The sequence below is a fragment of the Diabrotica virgifera genome, chromosome 6 (assembly GCF_917563875.1).
Source record: "Diabrotica virgifera virgifera chromosome 6, PGI_DIABVI_V3a".
Classification (NCBI taxonomy): Eukaryota; Metazoa; Arthropoda; class Insecta; order Coleoptera; family Chrysomelidae; genus Diabrotica; species Diabrotica virgifera.
Window position 1 is genome coordinate 3,638,727 of NC_065448.1, and position 26,708 is coordinate 3,665,434.

The window sequence follows — 26,708 nt, forward strand, 5'->3', positions numbered from 1 at the left end:
ACTGAATATTCGCATTCGCATCCGCATTCGCGAATGTCGGTAGCAGATATTCGCATTCGCATTCGTATTCGCGAATGTTCAAAAAATGACATTCGTTACATCACTAGTACAGATACAGTTTATTTAGGGTCAGTAAGGGTAATTGGAAACAGGGATGATTGGAAACAGTACTCTTTACCGCTAGAAATGAAATATTGCAACAATATCACATACACAGAATTACAATTCCATCTTTGCTTATTCTTGTAAAGCTTGTATGTTATTGTGCTTGTATGTTATTCATTTGTTTCCAAGCCAAGTGAATATCGATTCTGTGCAACTTAAATTTAATTGTTTTTAAACGCATAACGATGGCTTAGTGTGAAAACCTCGTATCTCATTAAATTACAATTTTACAGGAGAGGCAAAAAACTGATTTTCTGCATTATATAACCTAAAAACAAAAATTACGTTACGTATTTTTAATTTGAGCACATTGAGACAAATATCTGATATTGGCACGGTGAAATGAGTTTGTTTTTTTGGTTCATGCTCAAATCGGGGTATTCAACTTGAAATAACAGATAAACGGTCGATTTTAGGTGCATAGTGCTACCAGTACTTTCTGTAGTGCTTGAAAAGTCCTTTAAAATGAGCAATATTAAATGTCGATTACATTTGAAATAATCGAAATATGCTGGAAAAAGTATTGATGACTAATGTATTTTAAGAAAAAATGAGAAGTATATTTTAACCCCTCATCTACCACAATTTAAAGGCATCGTTTTTCTTCTAGAATACTTTTATTGTAGTGTTATTTCTATGTTCAAAAAGTAGACCGGGTTTAAAATAATTGGTTTTTGAAAAAAATAAGATCAAATTATAGAGCGCATTTTTAAATTTTTGTAAAAATCCTCCTTTTTCTCCGTGTAACTCGAAAATGATAGATATACGAAAAATATATACCATACAAAAATGTAGGGTTTTTTAGATAAAAATTTTGTTTTTATTTTTCATTACTCTGTCTCTTACCATTTTCAGGTTACAGGGAGAAAAAGGAAGATTTTTTAGAAAATTTAAAAATGCGCTCTATAATTTGATCTTATTTTTTTCAAAAACCATTCATTTTAAACTCGTCCAACTTTTTGAACATAGAAATAACACTATAAGAAAAGGTATTGTAGAAGGAAAACAATGCATTTAAATTTTGGTGGATGAGGGATTAAATATACTTCTCATTTTTTCTTAAAATACATTAGTCATCAATTTTTTTTTGCAGCATACCTCGCTTAGTTTGAATGTAATTGACATATATTGCTCATTTTAAAGGTCTTTTCAAGCACTACAAAAGGTATTGGTAGCATTGTATACCTAAAATCGACCGTTTCTCTGTTATTTCAAGTTGAATACACCGATTTGAGCATGCACCAAAAAACAAACTCTTGTGCTACTTGTGCTATCTGGGAAGGGTTGAGGAATGATGATGATGGTGATGATAGTGATGAAAGATGTGCAGGAAAATGGATTATGGCGTCAGTAAATTTTTGAAATATGAAGAAGGATCCGATCAAGGGCGGATCCAGGACTGATTTTCGGGAGGGGCCATGAACTTTTTTTGGGAGGGGCACTGGGGGGTCTGGATGTATACGTTTTAGAGTTTTGATTATTGCCTAGTCAAGATATATTTCAAGATTTCTTGATTTCTTGACAAGAAATCTTGGTATTGACATACAATTTCTTGTCTTGTCTTGAAATCTAAAATTACTTCTTGTCTTGTTCTTGTCTTGAAATCAAGACAAGATCTTGAAATTTTCAAGAACTTGGCGATCCCTACTTTGGGCTGTCATCCCCTTTATTATGACCATATTTTTCATTAGAAAAATAAAATGCAATACTTGCAAAACAATCCTTTTTGAATGTGCGAAAGTACCAATCAACTCCTTTATTCTAAGTGCTGGTGACCCAAGTAATGCTTCATTTCTTTTTTATTCTTTGTGTGTACAGAATATTGAAACTGATACAATTTTGATCGCAGCCAAAGTCGTTTTAACCATTGGCACTTTGTAAAATTATCAACATTTTGATTTACACAACATCCTATGTCATTCTTGAAGCTTCCTTACTGCTTTTGTTGAAGTCTAGTCCAGAAGATATATTTATCCCCTGTTTTGTACATATACAGTATGTCCCTGTAAGTTGTATCCATATGGAAAACTTTTTTATTATTAATTTTACAGAAAAAAGTTATTCTTTATAAAAAGCTCTGCATGGTCCAAAACCTAAGATTTAACCATCAAATATCAATTTTTTTGAATATTATACGAGGTATGTCAAAAAGTTTGAATTTCACTCAAGGGTAAAGTAGCTTCATTTTTCACAATATTGAAAATTGCTATTATGAAAAGTTGTTTGTAATTAAAAACTGTATTCTAATATGCAATTACATCCTTCTAATTAAAAAAAAATTTTTTTGAAAAATTATGGATAACTAACATTATTTTCAGTTATTTCAATTTTGATAACTCTTTTATTATTAATTTTACGAAAAAAAGTGATTCCTAATAAAAAGTTCTGGATAGTCTAAAACCTAAAATACAACTATCTTATATGAAGTTTTATCAATTTTATACGAGGTATGTCAAAAAAGATAAATTTAGATCAAAAGTAAAGTACCTTTATAGTTCAGAATATTTCAATTAAAAGGATGTAATTACATAATGAAACATATTTTTTAATTCTAAATAACTTTTCATTATAACAATTTTTGCTATTGTGAAAAATAAACGTATTTTACTCTTGAGCGAAATTCATATTTTTTGACATCCCTCGTATAAAATTGATAAAATTTAACATAAGATGGTTGTATTTACGGTTTTAGACCAGGCAGAACTTTTTATTAAGAATCACTTTTTTTCGTAAAATTAATAATAAAAGAGTTATCTGAATTAAAATAACTGAAAATAATGTTAGTTATCCAAAATTATTAAAAAAATAAATTTTTCAATTAGAAGGATGTAATTGCATACTAGAATAGAGTTTTTAATTTCAAACAACTTTTCATAATAGCAATTTTCAATATTGTGAAAAATAATGCTACTTTACTCTTGAGTGAAATTCAAACTTTTTGACATACCTCGTATAATATTAAAAAAATTTGATATTTGATGGTTAAATTTTAGGTTTTGGACCAAGCAGAGATTTTTATGAAGAATAACTTTTTTTCGTAAAATTAATAATAAAAAAGTTTTCCATATGGATACAACTTACAGGGACATACTGTATGCGTTTGAAACTAAAAACATTTGAACTGCACATATTTAAATTCATATTTTTTTTATTCTCGGAGGGGGCCTTGGCCCCCTCCCTGGATCCGCCCTTGATTGGCACAGAGCTAAAAGTGTTAAATGTTGCTATTAAATTGGAAATACAAATATTAACTATGAAAAACATGTAAATATCCATGCAGTATATAGAGCCTTTGCCCAAGTAACTATGATAACCTCGTATATCTTGATATACGTGTTTTTCATCTCAAATGAGGTTGTGTTTATTATTATTTATAAGGTTTTCCTTTTTTATAGCTTATTGCATACCTCCAAATACTAGGTCGATACAATACAAATCTTTTGATTTAAGGTTCGTAAAATGTTTCTATATGCCGGACTACCTTTTGTTGTTCACAAAAAACATTTCTGCAAGTCGAATCTCTCAAACAAACACTCCAAATTAAGTACCAAATTCTTGGTTATAAATATACGTGGTATTCACACTGAATCAAGAGAGCAATAATTGATATACATGGTTTCTTTTTTCGGCTGTAGAAAATAGTCTAGTTAGTGTATTTGGAATTTTTCTAACAGTTGTAAATCGTGAGATACAAGGTTTTCAAACTAAAACCACCAAAATGTCATTTTCGAAAAAAAAAAGAGATACGAGGTTTTCACACTAAGCCATCGATAGAACAGTGCCAATATTTTACAAATTTTATCTCTCTGTATTAAGTATGTATAGTGATTATATAATTTATAGCTACTACAAGAATATTTATATTGCCTACAATGTTAATTTGAATGTTATTTAATACAAGAAGTAAGTACAATAAAGTGTTCACAATTACCCCCTTAAATATTGAGCATGGGGTAAATGAAAACACCTGTTAGGGGTAAATGGAAACAATGTGAGGTAAATGGAAATCAATTTTTTATGTTAAGGCTACAGGTCTTGCCATTTTTAAAATGTTGAGGAAGTACATACGGAAGAGAGAACCATCGAAATACTCTTTGAATGATTTGAAGATGAGGTGTCAGACGTTAAAACAAAATATAACATAGGAAGGCTGATGCTTACTACAGCATTCCACATTGCATTATTTACAACTGCATAAAGGGTAGAAACATACCAACTGATAAGATGTAACTAGTGGGTCTACTCAACTGCATGGTCAGCCAAAATTGAAGACCATATTGTTACATCTTTAAAAGCCTGAGATTGTTGTTTACTTTTACCCCATGTTTTAGTTTTTTTCTTAAAATTTCTGGGGTAAATGGAAACTTTGAATATCTTATTTTTTTGTGACTATTTCTTACTAGTTTTTAGGACATTCTACTGTAGTCTTCTCGTATAATAGCCAAAAGCTTTTATTTTATTATAATATAAAACAGTATATTTTTAAATAAATTTCAAATGCTTAGATGTCAAGATATTTCAAATAGTGTTTCCAATTACCCTGACTGGCCCTACAGAAATACTATTTAAGCAGTTTCTGTTTTCATATATCTTTATTACCCAATTTGTTGACAATGTTTTTAATATTGTTTTCTGATTTAGAAATTAACTAAGAATCTATTTGAATACAGTGTCTGCAAGTTTAACCCTTTCCTTTTGGGATTTGTTTTGTGTAAGTAACAGACCCTGTAGTGCTCTGAGGTCTGTATGTCACAATAGTACTTTTTGGCGGGTTTACTTACTTTTATCCTAATTGTATATTGTATGTAACAGGACCGGCAATAACAGGCCTGTAAGGGATACACTGCAGCCGAGCATTGGGGGCTCCCAACATGCTATTTAAAAAAACACGAAATTTGGTAAAATTTCCAGGATAATAAAAAATTAGATAATATATATTATCCAGATATTTACAGCTCATATTGTCATCAACCTGTAGAATAGTATCTTTACAGAAAATTGTTCAAAATTAAAAAACAGCAACTTCAGGAAACTAAATTTTCTTTCCATAAGTATAAAAATATATTATTTCAAAAACTTGTTAGATACTTAAATTATTTCAAAGTTCCAAACATCGTCTTTTATACTTATTCTCCTGAACTATATGGTAATTCAATAACTTCTTTATCGATGGGACCCAGGTAACCTAACTAGGTATCAGTACATCCTTGTAAGTATTCCATTTTCATTTAAAACATTTGTAATTATGGGGTGTCTCGTTATTATCTACGCTAGATTTGGTTTCCTTAGTTTCGCATTTAATTAAGTGCATTCAGGGCCGCGTTTAGGTCAATTGACGCCCTAGGCAATTCTCTAGTAGCCGCCCTTCAAGCATGTACCATTGCAATGTAGCATTTTGCATTGTACCAAAAAAAATTGCATGCAGATTTTTTTATTTAAATAAGAATACATAAAAATTGTCATTCCAGTTGTCGATCACATCAGATGTTTTTCTTGATTTTTCTTTGGAAAAATCATCTATAATGTCGTCATAATAATTTATCGCCTTTGTTACGTAACTTTCTATGGACAAAATCGACAAATTGTTAAGACGTTCTTGCGTCATACTTGATCGGAAATTATTTTCATGACTATTTTAAATTCTTGACATTTAATTTTCGAAAATGACCTTTCAGCAGACACATTGGTTGGCAACTGGGAGTCACAAATAAATGCGCAAAGCAATATCAAAATTAGGGAAAAATCTTTCAATCCACTCTTCTTTAAATATTTATAGTCCAGAAAGCCACTGCGCATCCGCTAGGAAAAATATTCTAATTCGGATTTTTTGCACAATCTTACTCAAAAAGGACTCCTTTTATCAAATTCGCATGTTGCCAGGACCAAAAGGTGGTAAAAAATTTTTTAAACGTTTTTTTTTTGTTTTTTTCCTAAAATTATTTTTTTTGCATGGAAAAAATTTTTTTTAGGTTTCTTGGATCATTCCAAACAGAAAAGGTCTTTAGTGACTTTTCTCTAAAAATGATAGTTTTTGACATATAAGCGATTAAAAAATTGAAAAATTGCGAAATTGGCCATTTTTAACCCTCAATAACTATGTGAAAAACTGAAAATTTCAATGTTGCCAAGGTAGGTAGATATTCTTTAAACATCGATTGATGAAATCCTGAAGAGTTTTTTGCAATACAATATTCAAAACTCCTTTGTTTTTTAATTGCTAATCAAGCGTGCGCGACACTATTTTCCACCGACAGTATGGTGCAAATGAAAGGAATAAATTCGTTATTTCATAAACCGGCGACTTTAAGGAAAAATCCCGAAACAGGTCAATTTTTATTTTTAAGTTGTGATATTGTGGCATATATGGTATACTAGTGACGTCATCCATCTGGGCGTGATGACGTAATCGATGATTTTTTTAAATGAGAATAGGGGTCGTGTGCTAGCTCATTTGAAAGGTTCTTCAATTCTATATTCAGTAATATAAACATTTACATAATTATTTATACAGGGTGTCCAAAAAATTTTTATTAAATTAAATTATTTGACAAAAAAAGAAGTAGAAGGACACCCTAGAAGTAAAAATAATTATGTAAATGTTTACATTACTGAATAAAGAATTGAAGAACCTTTCAAATGAGCTACCACACGACCCCTTTTCTCATTTAAAAAAATCATCGATTACGTCATCACGCCCAGACGGATGACGTCACTAGTATACCATATATGCCACAATATCATAATTTAAAAATAAAAATCGACCTGTTTCGGGATTTTTCCTTAAAGTCGCCCGTTTACGAAATAACGAATTTATTCCTTTCATTTGCACCATACTGTCAGTGGAAAATAGTGTCGCGCACGCTTGATTAGCAATTAAAAGACAAAGAAGTTTTGAATATTGTATTGCAAAAAACTCTTCGGGATTTCATCAATCGTTGTTTAAAGAATATCTACCTACCTTGGCACCATTAAAATTTTAAGTTTTTCACATAGTTTTTGAGGGTTAAAAATGGCCGATTTCGCAATTTTTCAATTTGTAATCGCTGATATGTCAAAAACTATCATTTTTAGAGAAAAGTCACTAAAGACCTTTTCTGTTTGGAATGGTCCAAAAAACCTAAAAAAACTTTTTCATGCAAAAAAAATAATTTTAGGAAAAAACAAAAAAAAAACCTTTAAAAAATTTTTGACCACCTTTTGGTCCTGGCAACATGCAAATTTGTTTAAAGGAGTCCTTTTTGAGTAAGATTTTGCAAAAAATCCGAATTAGAATATTTTTCCTAGCGGATGCGCAGTGGCTTTCTGGACTATTAGGTATGTCAATTATTGGTGATTGGTGATTTTATTGTGATATCCAAATGAACCTTTAAGTGAATGCATTGATGTATGAATGATGTAGGTATCTAATAGTGCAGTCAGTGAGGGTATTTGGCCCCGAATTCCATCCTACTGCATCAATTTACTTAATATTTTCACTGTAAGTAGGAAATAGCTCAAGAAACAAAGTATACGCTTTATCCTATGACGCTTTTAAATTAGGGATGGTTCCCACCCGTTCTCGGGGGTGGAAATTTTTTTTAACAAACTAACACCGGAAGTGGCCGGAGAACCTAATTCTAAGCAATAACTGTTTTATAAATTTTTTTGAAAACTCAATACTTTTTGAGTTATTCGTGGTTAAATATTTGCCATTTTCATTGAAAAATTACACTTTTCGGAGACTGTTTTTTGGGAATACCATAAAAATTGTGCATCTAACGAAAAAAACTATATAAAACATTTTTGTAGTTTATGAAAAATCAGAGAGATTCATTTTTTCATAAATCTTCCAGTTTTAATAAAAAGAGAGATGGTAGGCGAAAAAAGATTTTTTTGGTGCATGCTCAAATCGGTGTATTCAACTTAAAAAAACAGAGAAATTGTCGATTTTAGGTGTTAATGCCACGAATACCTTTTGTAGTGCTTGAAAAGACCTTTAAAACGAAAACTGTTAAATGTCGGTTACATTCAAACTAAGCGAGATATGGTGCAAAATCTTATGACTAATGTATTTTAAGGAAAAATGAGAAGTATATTTAACCCCTCATCCACCAGAATTTAAATGCATCGTTTGTCTTCGAGAATACCTTCTACTATAATGTTATTTCTATATTCAAAAAGTTGGACGGGTTTAAAATGAATGGTTTTTGAAAAGAATAAGATCAAATTATAGAGCGCATTTTTAAATTTTCTTAAAAATCTTCCTTTTTCTCCATGTAATTCGAAAGTGATAAGAGATACGTAAAAAAATACCTTACAAAAAGGTAGGTTTTCTTTTAGATAACAATTTTATTTTCCTTTCATTATTGTATCTTATTATCATTTTCGAGTTACATGGAGAAAAAGGAAGATTTAAAAAAAAATTTAAAAATGCTCTCTATAATTTGATCTTATTTTTATCAAAAACCATACATTTTAATCCCGTCCAACTTGTTGAACATAGAAATAACACTATAGTAAAAGGGATTGTAGAAGCAAAACGGTGCATTTAAATCTGGTGGATGAGGGGTTAAAATATATATACTTCGCATTTTATTTTAAAATAAATTAGTCATCCATTTTTGTTGCACCTTATCTACCTTAGTTTGAATGTATTCGAAATTTAACAGTGTGGTCATTTTAAAGGTCTTTTCGGGCAGTACTTACAAAATATATTGATAGCATTATACCCTTAAAATCGACCATTTCTCTGTTATTAAGTTGAACACACCATTTGAGCTTGGCAAAAAAAAATTCTTTTCACCTACCAATATCTCTTTTTATGTTATCACTAGAAGACTTATGAAGGAACGAATCTCTTTTATTTTTTATAAGCTACAAAAATGTTTTATATAGTTTTTTTCGTTAGATCATAATTTTTAAGGTATTCGCAAAGAACCGTCCGAAGAGGCGACCTTTTTCAATGAAAGTGGCAAATTTTCAACCACGAATAACCCAAAAGGATTCAGTTTAAAAAAAATATAGAACAATGCGCCCGCCGCCTTTGCGATGCTGCCGACAGCCCAATAATCTCTAAATTTACGACTTCTGTCCTTTTTGAATGAATAGTGTTAAGAAAATGCAATTTGTTTTCTAGAAATGAATGCCCACTTATATTCCATTGATGGATGTACTATGTACTTAAATGTTATTCGATTTTAATTTTTATATACAAATATTTTTGTACAGTATTTTTGCCGCCCTCGCATAATTTGTCGCCCTAGGCAACTGCCTATATTGCCTAATGGATAAAGCAGCCCTGAGTGCATTCCATTAAAATACTCTTTTTGTCAGAATTATTATAATATATTTTTACTCTGTCATATAAATTCAAGTGGTAATTTTTTTATTTATTTGTTTGTAGATAATCTACCGAGTGATACCTAGAGATGTTTAATTTAAAATGCTTAATAACACTCATAAGTTTTAGATAAAGGGTTGTTTTCCAGGGCCTATTTTACCACTAGGCCCTTGAGGCACTTGCCTCGGGCCCGTATTTGAATGGGGCCCGGAACGATCACCAAACAAAACATGTTTATTACAATAACAAAACAAATTTTCAAAATTCATTCATTTTACGAATAGGCAATGAAAAATGATAACCATAAGAATTATAATTAAGTGGATAGACGCAAACTTTCGGCTTTAATGCTCTTTTAATGCATTCATATTTTCGAATCATCAAAAAACTAATAAGTATTTTAAAAAAATTTAGACGCAGAATGAAAGATTACATTATTACCGAGGGTCGAATGTCCCTTAGAATAAATAAAAAGATACATGCATATTTAAAATTAAAAATCACTCAATTTTCTCTTGTTTTCACCACTGTAACTTATTATAATAAACATTATTGAAGATTTCAGGGACTTTCGGCCCTCGGTAGTAACGTAATCTTTCATTCTGAGTTTAAATTTTTCAAAAATGCTTATTAGTTTTCTCAGGCTCCAAAAAAAAAAAGAATGTGTGTGTACTTTGTACGCACGTAAGAAGTTATACTTCTATTATATGATTATATGATTATAAACGAAATTAATATACTTTTTATTTATATTTCATTTAAATATTAAATTAATTTATACTTACTACTTCTCAAACATTTTTATTAAAACAGTGCCAAAAATTAAAATAATAAAAAAATAAAACACACACAAACACATTAAAAATGCCACAAATGATTTCTGAACATTAATTGTCGGAAAATTTTTTAACTAAATACGTATTTTCTGAAAATAAAATTATATAATAAATATACTTACAATCATAAAATGTATAAAAAAAAATAAAAAAATAAAAGTTTCTATTGGGATTCGAACCAACTTACCACGCGGCTGGTATTTGCGTTGTATTGGGATTCACTCGCATTAAAACTTCGCCACAGAGACATCTTGTCATTATGTGCGAAGATCGTCTAACTAAACAGATTAACCTTTTGACATTTTTAACTTATGTAAATCAAATTATTTTGATTTTGAATTGAAATGATTTAGAATTGAAAAAATACAACAAAACATAGAGTAAGAAAACAATATATTAGGTGAATATTGATAGACATTTTGATGGTAATCAAATTATGTAAATAAAAGTATTACATACTACTTATGTATTTTGGTAGGTTCAAGGTAGGTATCGGAGCCCGTATAACGACTAATAAATTTCGCAATCACTTGCGTCGTGCAAAGTGGCTATGTTCAAATATCATAACAAAATTTGATCAACTATTTATAAAACACTTACCAGTGAAAGATTCTTTAGCTTTGAATAAGCGAGATCTGCGGCAGGCATATTAGTCACAGTTTGATGAGCTTTCACATTGGCATGCAACAATCATCTCTTCTATGTAAATAAGTCCAAAAATATAATATGAAAACTATTTAAAAAGGCAGTATAACCATTAACTAACTTTTTGTTTGTTGTTTCTCTTCCTACAAATTTTAAAACGCAACAAGCATACATTATAACCAAACCACAGTCCCACAGCTGCCATATTGGATAATTTTTGTCATGTCATTTGAACATCCAATCAGCACAAAGTTATAATGCGCATGCGCTCGGTCGCTAGGTTTTACCATATAAAATTTCACCGTCATTACGCCCGTAAAGAAGTATAACTTCAAAAACGAATGCATTTAAATAGCATTGCAGCCGAAAGTTTGCGCCTATCCCCTTAAAGAATGTTTAATTGTTTAAATATAAATTTTATTTATTGTTAATAAAATTTTTATTTTCTTGTGCAACTATATTTCTATTAAATAATTAATAAACTTAAAAAAGTTATTATTATTATTAAATTATATTTAGGGGCCCGAAAATTGTGTAGTGCCTCGGGCCTGATTTAGAGTAAAATAGGCTCTGTTGTTTTCTGTTAGTTTTTCTTAAATTCTGATGTTTTAAAGTCATCAAACAAATGAAATAGAGAATGTGGAAAAATCCCCTATATTCACACATCCACCATTTCGGGCTGGGAAAAATTTTTTGAATAGAATCAAAGATCCAAACACCAGTTCTTAGAAATGTGTTTCGCCCTCTTCAACCTCTCTGGGCTCATCAGTGAAGATGAGAGGTTGAATATCTTCAGACACATTCCAATCAAAAAACAACATTCGAGTCATGTTTTTTAAAGTTCTAAAGTCATCTGCTGCATCAAATAATTTAATCTTGTTTCATCTATAATCTATAAGATTAGTGTGCCCATAGCTCAGCTGACCTTCTACCGGAGCACCATTTTTCGTGAAATTCAGCTTTATTTCCAAAAATCACACAATTGAAAAAAAAACAGCCACTATTCACTTGCTACTGAGACCATTGACACAAAGCTAATAAGCTGGGAAAGTAATGCGTTTAGGTATATTAAAAATGCTTTGTAAAAATGAAGCAATGAATGATAATGAAAGAAATCTTCTGAAAAAATAAAATATAGGCTTGTACATTTAAGAAATATGAGAAAATCGTAATTTTCGATTGTAGTTTGCCCTATATACGAATATTCGTCAATGATTTTTGTTAAACTTAATTTGAAAACTAGAAAATATTGTTTACCTATCTGATTATCACCTCTTTTGAAATTTTTATCACCTATTGTCCACTACAAAAAGTCTCGTTTTGACGCAAAATGGAATGTTGTGAAATCAATTTTACAAAAGATATTAAAAATTTATTCCATTTTAAAATTTTTAACACCCTTTGAAGTTTATTTGTCAATAAATGCATCAGAACGTTTAGCATAGTTGATTTTGAAGGTTTTTCAATACACTAACAAATTCTTCAATAGATAACTACTAAATACTACAGAAATTGTTTTGATAAATTCTCATTTCTAGCAAGCAAGCAAGCATAGTGGTTTAACCCAGCCTGAGAGACTTGCTCACCCCTAGAGAATGACATTCGGGTGATACAATTCATTGGGGCGAGGAGGATTAACTCCCGTAAGCAGGAATCACTCCACCCCGCTTCAATGCTCCAGACCATCCACTTACCCCCCGATAGCACTCATATGGGTTGCGCTATAGGGGCTCTCAATCAGCAAAGTGCTTATCATATGGGAGTCTTGGGTACACAGACTCCCATATGAAATCCTACCCCGATCAATGCAGGCCAGCGTGAGGCGCTCTATTCCCGCTATCTCTAGTGACTTATCTTCGATCTATTTTGCTTGCTCGGGCGCCGAGTCCCCGCTCTGGGCTATGTCCAGTTCGGTGACTCGGCGCTCGAGGATGTGGGCCCCTCATGCCCGTTTTTTGGGTTTTGTTACTAATATTTTTTTGTGGCTTTCGCCTATTGTTAATATTTTATTGATTTGTTTAGTGGCTGAAGCCGTTTTGAAGTTTTTGTATATTTTTTTTGAGGGATGTCTGACACGTATAAAAATCAACATTAATAAATATAATGAGATGCCAAAGGTGAGATGGTTGTTTTCTTTTGAGAGAGCTACGATTATCTAGCCTTTATTATATATTAACTAATATTTGCTGTTTGGGTCTCCTGTGTTTCCATCTATGATACACATCATACCTTAATATCTCTTGCAGGATCTGGTTTGGGTGGTCTTCTAGCTCAGCAAATTTTGTTCTGGCTTTTTCCTCCATAATATCCAGTACTCTTATTTGTTTTAGGTCTCTAAATAAGAACCGTTCGGCGACATATCTGGGCACATTTGCAGCTTCTCTGAGGCAGTTGTTGTGTGCCGCTTGTATCTTCTTTTTGTTACTTTGACTCGTGTGATCCCATGCAAGAGATGCGTATGTAATTATTGGCAGTATAATGCTATTTATAAGTCTTAATTTTGTTTTCATAGCTAATTTGCTTCTTCTTCCTGTGAGTCCTCTTATTGCCGCTCTGGTCGCTGCTGTTTTCTGGACTGTTGCGTTGACATGTGGTGTGAATGTTAGACCTTGGTCCATTGTGACTCCTAAATATTTAGCTTTGTTTTGCCATTCGATGGGTCTGTCTTGCAATGTTAGCTGTTGTTCTGGGTTATCTCTTCTCTTTTTGAAGATAACCTCTTGGGTCTTATCTGGATTTATTGCTATTTTCCATTGGATACTCCATTCTTCTATTGTATCCAATGCCGTCTGTAGATTTCTTACAGCTATATCTAGGTTCATGTGTTTTGCAGCAATTGCAGTGTCGTCTGCATAAAGGCTGATCAATGTCCCGGGTGTTCTTGGAACATCTGCTGTATATATGCTATACAGAAGGGGTGATAAAACTGCCCCCTGTGGTACTCCAGCTTCCGGCATTCCGTGTTCTGACAGTTTCATTTCTCTGGTAAATTTTCCTTAATACTGACGATGACTGATACCTTCGTCTTTAATGGTAGATGAACATGCATATCTTATAGACTATCAAAAGGCGTTGTTTGATTGCGAGGATCAATGAACAAAACAAAAACGTTATTTTAAAACTACTGGGAGACGAAGTATAACATAGCTATCATTTCGTGGTGCTGTTTACAAAGTTAGAATTGCCAATTGGCTCACAAGTAAAAAGAAGAATGTTATGTTCTTGAAAATATATTATGTTCTTCAAGAAAATCCGCTTTCGAAGTGGTTAAAAAATTTAAATATCTAGCAATAATCACAAATGACAACAAAATAGAGCGAGAAGTTGAAACGTGAATAATGGCAGGAAACAGATCTTTCTTTGCAATGCAACATCTAATGAAATCAAAACTTCTTTCACGAGGTTCAAAAATTCAGATATATAATAGACCAAGAAGAGGCAGCGCTGAAAAATCTATTTGAATTTACTAAAGCTAGATTTTTCACAGTTGATTACTGCGAGTGTGTAGAGAAACATACTGCGGTCGGTCAAGCGAAACATAGAACAGGGGTTACTGAGAGGGTATCAAAGTTGCTTTCCTACGAAGGTAATTATTTCCATTTACTAAGGCTGAAAATAAGTACACACATTCTAAATTAAATACAAATAAAAGTAATTATAGTCGGTCAGCTGTATGACGGGACAGAGCCGGTCGGTCGGCCCCAATAGTCGATTGAGGAAATGAAGCATTTTGGCTCGCAATTTTTTCGTCCAGCATGGATTTACTTGAAATTTTCACAGAAGGTAAGGAATAGTCCAAGGATCATTTTCTATATTATGCCGCTATCATACGCTAAAACCTTGGGGGTGGTTATCACTCCATTTCGGGGGCGGGAATTTTTTATTACATTTTAACCATGTAATTCGATGGAAAAAGTGATACTAAGAAAAAAATTTACATTTTCTTCGTAAAACTAATATTTTTCATTCGCACTTGAAAATAACAGTTTTTCGACGAAAAAATCGACTTTTTTAGAGGGTTTTTTGAGAATACGTCGAAAAATATGCATTTAATCAAAAAAACTGTGAATATCGAAATTGTATCTTTTAGTAACACAAACCAAATTCTTTTCCTATAATATCTTTAAAAGACCAATACACACCGAGATAGGGCATGTTAAAGGTTAGCTTTTTCGTCAAATGCACAATTTGAAATATTCAAAGCCAAATAATGGGAAAAATTTGCATTTTTCGAGGAAAACTTAAATAATCTTTTTTCAAGTATACAATTACTTAGACCTTTCAAAAAAAATAATAAAAAGTTTCTAGCATGAAAATTAAGCGACTTACAAAAAAATGTCGGTACCTGCTTTTCTCTACGAAAAAATCAGTGAAAACAACCCCCTAACTACCTTCCTAATTCAAAATTGGCAATTCAAAATTAAGGTAAAATCGATTTTTTGCAGTTTGGTATTTTTCACCTTTTACTTCAAAATATCTCCGAAAATACTGAAGATATAAAAAAATTATAAACTACTAAATTGTAGCTTTTTTAATGACTAAAATTACCCTGTGCACAGATTTTCATTACAGTGAATAGTTATTCTGAAGCTATTTTCTTGTGGCATTTTTTACAATTTTAACTATTTAGAATGGGAAATAAGCCACAATATCATTTTAAAGTCTTCTACTTTAAAATGTATCATATGTATCTGAATTGCCGATATAAATGAGTCAAATTAAATAAATTATTAGAAGAATTTTTTTACTAAGCAACAACATTTTTGTTTATATTAATAGTATTTTGTATTTTGACAACGGCACCCGATTTGGGCGTCGAAACGTTAATAAAAATCATTTTTTAATAATATTGTGGCTTATTTCCCATTCTAAATAGTTAAAAGTGAATAGTTAGCCAGATATAGCTGTTTAAAACCTCTATTTACCAGCAAACACCCCCTTATTCGAGCCCTTTAAACCCGCCCCAATTAAAAACTAAGGCATCTTACGGAATTTAATTTACACAGTCTTATAGCTCGTTAAAAATCCTATAAAATCATTTTTGAAGGGTCTCATTACTAAGAGGGTATCAAAGTTGCTCTCCTACGAAGATAATTAAATCTATTTACTAAGGCTGAAAATCAGTACACACTGAGATATAATATTTTTCCAAAATTAGGCATTTTAAATAGGTCAAACTCCTTGAGTGTATTGTTAATATAAATATAAAAGGAACTATAAAAAGGTGAAGACCAATTTTTAAATTAGGAATGTAGTTAGGGGGTTGTTTTCACTGATTTTTTCGTAGAGAAAAGCAGGTACATACCTACATTTTTTTGATTATAAGTCGTTTAATTTTCATGCTAGAAATTTTTTATTATTTTTTTTGAAAGGTCTAATTGTATACTTTTTCCCAATCTGAATATTTCAAATTATGCGTTTGACGAAAAAAGCTAACTTTTAACATGCCGTATCTCGGTTTGTATTGGTCTTAACGATATTTTTGGAAAAGAATTTGGGTTGTGTTATTAAAAGATACAATTTTGATATCTACAGTTTTTTTGATTAAATGCATATTTTTCGAGGTATTCTCAAAAAACCCTCTAAGAAAGTCGATTTTTTCGTCGAGAAACTGTTATTTTCAAGCGCGAATAACTCGAAAAATATTAGTTTTACGAAGAAAATGTAAAACTATTTTTGAAGTCATACTTCTTTACGCGCGATATGAGGGTGAATTTTAATAGGATTAAAACCTTTAATCCCGGCGCAGTCGCATTACAACTTTGTTCTGATTGGATGTTCAAATGACATGACAAAAATTATCCAATATGGCAGCTGTGGCACAGCTGTGGGACTGTGGTTTGGTTATTTTGGTTATGTATGGTTGTTGCGTTTTAAAATTTGTAGGAAGAGAAACAACAAACAAAAAGTTAGTTAATGGTTATACTATACTGCCTTTTTAAATAGTTTTCATATTATATTTTTGGACTTATTAACATAGAAGAGATGATTGTTGCATGCCAATGTGAAAGCCCATCAAACTGTGACTAGTATGAGTGCGGCAAAATTACTGATAAAAAACCTATTAGCTCGAAGGCGTAGAGAACTGTGGATAACAACAATCAACCGGGACGATCTACGATCTCGCTTATTCAAAGCTAAAGAATCTTACACTGGTAAGTGTTTTAAAAATAGTTGATCAAATTTTGTTATGATATTTGAACATAGCCATTTTGCACGATGCAAGTGATTGCGAAATTTATTAGTCGTTATACGGGCTTTCATTGGGTGTTGAAATGATCTGTCAATAATAAATAATTGTTCAATATGAAGGTAAACAAATGTATAATATATTAGTTTTATTGTTGTGAGGACAGAAACAAAAAAGTTTATAATTGTAGTGATTTTTAAATAGTTTTTAAAGCAACAGGTACGTAATAATTGTAAATGTATCATAGGTACCTACCTATTTGAACCGACAAAGATACATAGTATGTAATACTTTTATTTACATAATTTGATTACCATCAAAATTTCTATCAATATTCACCTAATATATTGTTTTCTTACTCTATGTTTTGTTGTATTTTTTCAATTCTAAATCGTTTCAATTCAAAATCAAAATAATTTGATTTACATAATTCAAAAATGTCAAAAGTTTAATCCGTTCAGTTAGTCGATCTTCGCACATAATGACACACCGCCTCCGTGGCGAAGCATTTAATGCGAGTGAACCCCAATACAACGCCAATACCAGCCGCGCTGGTAAGTTGGTTCGAATCCCAATAGAAACTTTTATTATTTTTTTATTTTTTTTTATACATTTTATGATTGTAAGTATATTTATTATATAATTTTATTTTCAGAAAATACGTATTTAGTTAAAAAAAATTTCCGACAATTAATGTTCAGAAATCATGTGTGGCATTTTTAATGTGTTTGTGTGTGTTTTATTCTTTTATTATTTTAATTTTTGGCACTGTTTTAATAAAAATGTTTGAGAAGTAGTAAGTATAAATTAGTTTAATATTTAAATAAAATATAAATAAAAAGTATATTAATTTCGTTTATAATTAATTACATGGTTAAAATGTAATAAAAATTCCCACCCCCGAGATGGGGTGGCAACCACCCCTAAGGTTTTAGCGTACGATAGCGGCATGATATAGAAAATGATCCTTGGACTATTCCCTACCTTCTGTGAAAATTTCAAGTAAATCCATGCTGGACGAAAAAAATGTGAGCCAAAATGCTTCATTTCCTCAATCGACTATTGGGGCTGACCGGCTCTGTCCCGTCATACAGCTGACCAACTATAATAACTTTTATTTATATTCAATTTAGAATGTGTGTACTGATTTTCAGCCTTAGTAAATGGAAATAATTACCTTCGTAGGAAAGCAACTTTGATACCCTCTTAGTAACCCCTGTTCCACGTTTCGCTTGACCGACCGCAGTATGTTTCTCAACACACTCACAGTAATCAACTGTGAAAAACCTAGCTTTAGTAAATTCAAATAGATTTTTCAGCGCTGCCTCTCCGTCTATAAGACCATAATACAACCAGCAGTTGCGTATGGAAGCGAAATATGGACGCTAACAAAAAGAGAAGTACATAAATTGCTGGTGTGGGAACGTAAAATGCTTCGAATGATATATTATGGCTCTTGCAGAGACAGCGTGACAAACGAATGGAAGCGCAGATACAATAACGAGTTAGAGCCTCTATTCGGAAAGGAAAATCCAGTCAGATATTTATTATAAAGGTCAATAGACTCAGATGGGCAGGGCGTGTGATACGCAGTAACGACAATCGCCTTATAAACAATGTGTTCTGGGAAAGGCCAGATGGAAGAAGGTCTGTAGGACGGCCTGGAAAAAGGTGGAAAGATGCAGTCAAAGAAGATCCGGAGAAAATGGGAGTGGGACAATGGGAATTAGTGGCACAGGACCGACAAACATGGAAGATAATAGTAAACGCGGCAAAGACTTACGAAGAGTTGTAACGCCATTGATGATGATGATGAAAATTCGCTGACCCCGGTCGTTCCCCCGGTCAACCCTAACAGAGACTCTGGCGTCTGAAATCAGTCCTTGATGTATTGATGTTGATTATAGTTACTTTCGAGTATTCGTTACAAATCGTTACTTTTGTATAAAGTAATCAAAGTAATCGAAGTAGATACAACAGTCGTTACTCGCTCTGATACGATTGGTACGAAGTAATCAGAGTAATCAAAGTAACGATTTGCCTCTCTGTATAGTAATCGTTACTTTCGGTATTCGTAAGTAACGAGTACTTTGTAACGAATAGATACTTTTTCAACATCACTACCTTGATGGTCAGAAAATGCGAAATCCTTCTAAATTGTTCTGAAAGATTCATGAAAACACTCGCTAATGGCAAATACTGTATCGTATAAATACGAGAACTTTGTTTTGTAAAATCAGTTGTTGTATATCAATGTCGCAAGTTATAATCTTGATGTAAAAGTGATAAAATAAATTTTACAGATTAATTAGAGATAAATTAAGGGCATAGGCGCAAAGTGTCGCCTGTCAAAGTGCTTATTGTGTTTTAAATGTATTCATTTTTTTCGAATCCTGAGAAAACTAAGTATTTTTGAAAAAATTAAACGCAGAATGAAAGATTACGTTATTACCGAGGGCCGAAAGTTCCTGAAAACTTCTATAATGTTTATTTTAATAAGTTACAGGAGTGAAAAAAAAGTGGACATTAGACCCTCAGTAATTGGCGGTGTGCAAGTACTTGGAGAGGATATGAGAAACGATCGTGCGCGAATAGCGGAGAAATCTTGCAACTTTCTGAAATAATTCATATTGTCAATTGGAATTGTCAAATTGACGTATATTTCATACCTAATGTCATTGAAGAAGAAAAATTATATGTTGCTCCACAATATTGATATGATATGCAAATATTATATAAAATTAAATTTAATTAATTGTATTTTGCTTGCAGTACTGCATTTTAATAACTAATTTTATTTACTACATACAATTGTTTACGTTTTAATAACATAACCTGAATCTTATTTTTTCTTCTTATTATTTTTTTTGGACTATGGCCTTGACAATTATCCAGTAACCAGGACTAACGTAATTGGCCAATACAAGTAAAAGTGCGAATACAGTTGCTGAGCGTAGAATCCAGATGTCGCTTTTCTGAACTTGCACGGTCCCAATAATTTCTTCCCAATAAATCTTTCATTCTGCGTTTAAATTTTTCAAAAATACGTATTAGTTTTCTCAGGATTAGAAAAAACTGAATACCTACATTTAAAATACATTGAACAATTTGACAGGCGACATTTTGCGCCCATGCCCTTAAGTATATTATGTGATAATTTTAGTATAATATGTTTTAGTGTATTGTAAATTATTGTAAATAATAAATAAATTAAATAATAAGTGTGGGTAAATAAAGAATATACACACACCCAAACTTATAATATGGAATCACCATGTATTTCAAAAAAATATTTATTTCTCTTGAAAAAACCTGTTATTGTTGCGAAGAATATAGGTTTTTATTGAAAATAAACAAATCAATAAGACAATCAGATAGTACAGCTCGGTACGGTATAGGTTATTTGCTTAAGTTGCAAATTGAACGAAAATAAATAAACTAACTTTTGCGTCCAAAAACGAAAATATGCCTCATGTGGAGTTATAGAACTTACAACAGGGAAAGACTATTGGTCTTGTGAAGCAAGTAATGTTCTCAGAGGAACATAGCTGCAGAGCTAGGTGTAACTTAGGGCGTTCTGTCCAAAACCTATGCTAGGGAACAGGAACTAGGAAAGTTCAATAATAAAGCAAGGAAAAGTCGCCAAAAAGTAGGAAAGGTTCCCCCCGATCGTTTAATTGTCAAATCAGCTAGAAGACACCCAACCATTTCTCACCTGCAGCTCCAAAGGCAGCTTTTGGAAGGTATTGGTGTAACTGTTTCAGTTGAAACGAGCAGAAGAATAGTTCATGCCAAGAAGTATACAGCAGGAGACAGTTATGGGTTCCCGAGTTATCCAAGATTGATCGTCTAAATTGGTGTCTTCACCACTAAAAATGGAACATTGGGAATTGACAAACTGTGCTATTTTCAGAAAATGTCAGGATTTGTGTAATATCAGATGACCCACGAAATCGTGTACTTAGAGGTCGAGGAAGACAAGCAAGGACGAAAACTGTCACAAATATAAAAGGGGAAGTGTAATGTTCTGGAGAGGAATTGTGATCCGTAAAAAAGCTCCTTTAATTTTCATCCAATCAACGTTAACTGCTCACAGGTATGTTGATAACCTGTAGTTAGGCTCTGGAGAGGTGCAACAGGAGAAAATTTAATTTTCATGCATGATAATAGACCTCCACATACCATTAGAGTGACTAGAGACATCATTGAAGCAGAAGGTATCCCTTGTTTGGAGTGGCCTGCTTGCTCACCTGAGCTTAACCCTATAGAGCATTTGTGGGATATGCTTAAAAGAAAAATTAGAGCTCGCCAGGATAATCTACAAAACACTGCACGGCTAGTACTAGCTGCTCTTGAAGAATGTAGCAACCTACCACAACAAAATGTTGATAATTTGATTAGGAGCGTGCCTAAGCAAACTGAAGCTTGCATAAGGACTAGAGATGATAACACTGACTACCAAAAAAAAAAAAAAACAAAAAAAATAAATAAAAACAATTTAAACATTATTTGTTTTACATTGAAATGTTTCATGTTATTGACTTTAAAATAACAAGTATCAATTTTTTTTAAATACTTTATTGTTTTATTTAATTGTTATGCATTTGTTATTAAATTGATTTAAAATAAATATTGTTTGACTTCGTGTGTTTGTTTTTTTAAATTGGCACGAAATAATAAGAAATATCAGATGATTCCATATAAGTTTGGGTATGTGTACATTAATTTTTTATTTAAGTTTTTTATTTAAAATAAAGTGTTAATAAATAAATAAGTAAAAAAATAATTACAAAAATATAAATTATTAAAAGAATTCACGTGTATCATTATACACAATACTGTGTCGTTATACAATTTATAACAATAACTTGCATAAAAATGCATAATTAACATCCTTTTTGTTTCTTTTCTTTTCAGAGTTGGGTCGTGCTCAACGATCTTTTGCAGAATGTCTCAAGAGTTTTACATTCGAGTGCGTGGGAGGGACACAAACCGATGACGAGCAAGTCATTTGTGCCTCATTAAGTAATTTCGCTGACTTAATTAACCAGATTGAAGATGAGAGGGACAGGATGGTAAGTGTACCTATTATTTGATAAATAAATTTTTATTACGAGGGCTTCCATAAGAATGTAGTATTTTTAATTGGAATAAGCCACAATTTTACTTTAAAATTAAGTTTATTTGATGTTTCAATTTCCAATTCGGAAATCGTTATCAAAATAAAAAACAGTAATATATTAAACAGATTTTGTTTTTGTTGATTGGTAAAAATTCCTCTAATAATGATATGGCTTATACTAATTTGCATTGAATTTAAAATTTTTGAATGCACTAAATCGCCACATTAGTCGATGTTCTCCAATACACTCTGTTTGAAATGCGTTGAACCCAAGATATTCTGAGCATTCTACTGTATGACCACATCTCGAAGGCTTCTAATTTGTTTATCATGTTAACCTTCATGATCCAGGTTTCACATCCATATTTTTTTTATGGCATAGACTTGGGTGTCAATTAGCCAGTCGCAACTTTTTTGTTTTCTGTTCATACATAAAGAAGGCAATGAGGTCCTTAGAAGTCCATAGCAAACTCTTCTACAGCTCTCTACTCAGTTCAAAAGCTGGCCGCTATGGACTGTCCAAGTTGCTCACCACATTTTCCATTATACATCTTCTTCTTCTTCTTTTTTCATATGTACATAATATACCAAATTATCAGGATTAATAAGTTTAGAGGTTAATTTTAGTTAACCCCCCTTTCCATTAAAGATTTTGGGGGTTGTGTCCGCCCCCGCTAGAGGGTTAGTGTAATTTATTTGAAAACTGGTCTATAAAATGTCCCCCTCACAAATAAATTTGACGTGTTTTTGTATATTTTTAGATTTTCTATAGGGACCAAATTATAGGGGTGGCAACTTTTTAAATTGACACCCTATATATTCTTGCTGTTCAGAGACAATAGATAGGATATATTGAAAGGTGGAAAAACACATTTTATTAAAACTTGGATTAAATTATCTGTGCATGGAATGTATTTTGCGCACTCAAAGAAAGTGTGATTCAAGTCACCAACCTTCTGACATTCTGTACAAAGATTTGAATCAAAAACTTTAATTCTTGCTAGATGTAGAGGGAAACATGCATGTCCAAACTTCATTCTAATTAATGTTGTTATATATCTTCGAGGTACTACATAATTTTTAAACCAATATATATTTGGAACAGGAATATAGTAATACAGGATACACATAACATTTTAGGAACTTGATTCTTAGTTGTAAATTCAGCTGAGAATTGCTCAGAACAGAATCCAAATTTCGTAAATGCCCCTCTTGCAATTTCTATAAGAGTTTTAATTTTTTCATTCGGATTTAGTGTCTCGTTTATCGAACATCCTAGGTATTTGAAATGGTTAACTTTTGTTATCGGTGCATTACTGACAATTAGTTGCATAGGGCCGACGTCTTGTTTACTAACCACTTAGTCTTTGTTGTATTTATGCTAAGTCCGTATTAGAGCATTCTCTAGTGACTCGACCTATAAGGAATTGAAGATCTTCGATACTTTCAGCCATGATTGCGGTGTCATCTGCATATCTGATGTTGTTAACAGTTTCTCCCCCGATTCGAACTCCACATTGCACTTCCAAGGCTTCGTTAAAAATTATTTCTGAGTAAACGTTAAACAAAGTTTGGGATAGCACACAACTACACCGTCTACTAGAATAGAAGCTTCTTGATTCCAATATAGATGTAAAAGTCTGAGATCTTTATCATGTATTCCGATTTTTTCTAGATATTCAAACAGCGTATCATGTTGAACCCTATCAAACGCCTTCTCAAAATCTATAAAGCAGACGTAAATTGGTTTCTGTTCTTCCCATGATCGTTGAAGTAATGTTAGCATTGAGAACAAAGCTTCCCTTGTTCCAAATCCTTCTCTAAAGTCGAATAGGGAACTTGCACATTTTTTTTATTACATAATAATGTTCAGTTTTGTATAAAAATGAGATTTCCAAAATTTCACGCTTCAAAAACTCATAATAACTTAGAAGTACAAATTTAAAGTCTTCTTTATCTTAAAATAGTTCAAACGACCCTTGACGTCACAGAGTTTAACTGTGTGGTTCCGTTTATGGTTATATTTACGTATATTCTTCTTCTTCTTCTTCTTTAGTTTATTGGCCTCCACCTACTTGGGTATTTGGCCAGCTTGTCGTCGGGGAATAAAAGAAAAATATTTATATTCTAATGACATTTATCGTATGTCGTTGTAATAATATATACCAGTTTGTTGAGATTGGAGTTTGATACAGTTTTTGAAGGAAAGGAAAGAAGGTTTACTATTGAAAATAAAACCATTTTGTAAAAGTACAAATTTTCTATGAATAGTTCAAACGATCAAAAACACTTTTAACATCACATAACTGTATTTTTTACTGACGTTTATAATGTCTAATTTAAAATTATATATGTTACAGTTCAAGTTGATTCTCAGTTAAAGTTGACTTTTCCTAGTTCGAGTCAACTCCAACTGAAACGAGCAGTAAAAGTTGATTTAAAAAATTTAAATCAACTTTTACTAGTTGAAGTTGACTCGTCCTAACCCTTGTTAGTAAAAGTAGATTATACAATTTGTACGAGTATAATCTCACGTGCATTTTTGATGATTGTGCGTCTCTTTGGTTTGACCGTTTCAACTACTTATTAGTCCAGACTGTAACGTCGCCCCCGTTAGGTAAATTATTCTGATTCGATTTTTTTGTACAAACTTACTCAAACAAATACATCCTTATAACAAATACACAGTGTCAGGCGGTACCGCGGTCGAAAAATTGTTTAACCAATTTTTGTTAACCAAATTCACAAAAATAATTCTTATCTACTCTACCTCATATTATGTATAAGTTTTTATTGTGTGAAAATTGTAAATATAGATTAACAGTGCATGAAGGGTTTAAAGTGTGCCTGAAGTAATAATGTATTTTAAATAGCGCACTTAGGCGATGTATAGCACTCGGCCCGCTCGTGCTCTAAACATCACGTGCGTGCGCAAAAAGCATGCTTCACGAACTTTATAAATAACTTAGTATTTCACCCCGGACAAATTTTTTTAGATTATTTTGGTCATTCTGAGCAAAAAAGGTATCTTGTGATTTTTCTCTAAAATTGATAGTTTTCGAGTTATACGCGATTTAAAATTTGAAAAATGCGAAATGACCATTTTTAAGTCTTAATAACTCGATTAATAGTATATTATTCAACGAGCATGTAATGATGGCTATTACTCACGATGATGAAGTTTGCGACACGAGCCGTAGGCGAGTGTCGTAATTCATCAGAGTGAGTAATAGCCATTACATGCGAGTAGAATACTATACTTTTTCTACGACCTTTTTTTTATTTTAATTAGTAAAAAATTTAATTATCAACTACTCGAGATTTAAATTATATTAATTACAAAAATACCTAAATGCTATTTACCCCTAGTGCGTGGCTGAATAATTGGTTGCCTACTATTACTAAATTCTTATTTATTGTAAAAATACAACTAGAAATAATCAATATCAGTTCTATTCGTTTCCGAAAAATTATAAGCTTAAATTTGTACCTACTGTCAGTGAATCTAATAAAAAGGAAATGGCTGTTGTCGGTGGACGTATTTCATATATAGTTATAATGTATATTTACATTTAACTAGGTATATATTATAATATAATAAATAATAATATAACTATACATAATATGTTATAACATATTTAACACAATATAACTTGAAAAACAAACACAATATTAGTTATAAATTCCAATTAACATAAACAAAATGCGCTAATGTCACTGTCACTAAATTAAATGGTAAACGTCAAAATTTTTAGTAAACAAGATATAAACGTAAAAAATATACTGACATTGTTACAGTTAAAATTCCTTTAAATATTTTTCGAAGTTAATTATTGGTATAAATTACAATAATTATTGTATTAAATAAACAAGTTTAAGTAATTTTATTTGCAGTTTATATACGATTACTATTAAAAGTGGCATGCGCTACTTGAATCTAAATTCAGCCCGTGAGTAATGACCCGTGAGTAACTTCAGCCCGTGAGTAATGAATTATTACTCACGGGTACAGTAATGAGTGCTATTATCTATGAAAAAATAGCGAATAATGAGCATGTTATTAAACGGTCGTAGAAAAAAACTATTATTATGAAAGTCAGAAAGTCACCTAATCGAAGTTTAAAGCCCCCCCCCCCCCTACAAGATCCTGAAGAAATTTTTGTCATTATTTTATTACTAAGCTGTTATTTTTAATTATCAACAATGAGCGCTAAAAGCGTATTGAGGCGGCCGTCAATGTGAGTGCGAGTAAGATCCTCCATTCCGACCGTCCAATGGTGCATCTCAGTCGCACTCACATTGACAGCCGCCTCAATACGCTCCTAGCGCTCATTGTTAATAATTAAAAATAACAGCTTAGTAATACAATAATGACAAATATTTCTTCAGTACTTTGTAGGGGGTCGTTAAAACTTGATTTGGTGACTTTCT

The 26,708-nt window shown here is 31.8% G+C and overlaps 1 protein-coding gene across 2 annotated transcripts in view; it reads left to right on the forward strand.

Moving 5' to 3' along the window:
- The window catches only part of LOC114326341 (rho GTPase-activating protein 26), a 111,885-nt gene that overhangs the window by 1,699 nt on the left and 83,478 nt on the right, over window positions 1-26,708 (forward strand). For both annotated transcript variants that reach the window (XM_050654212.1, XM_050654213.1), the window contains exon 2: window positions 22,073-22,230. In XM_050654212.1, the coding sequence (XP_050510169.1) occupies window positions 22,073-22,230 (158 nt within the window). The remainder of the gene's footprint in view (window positions 1-22,072; window positions 22,231-26,708) is intronic.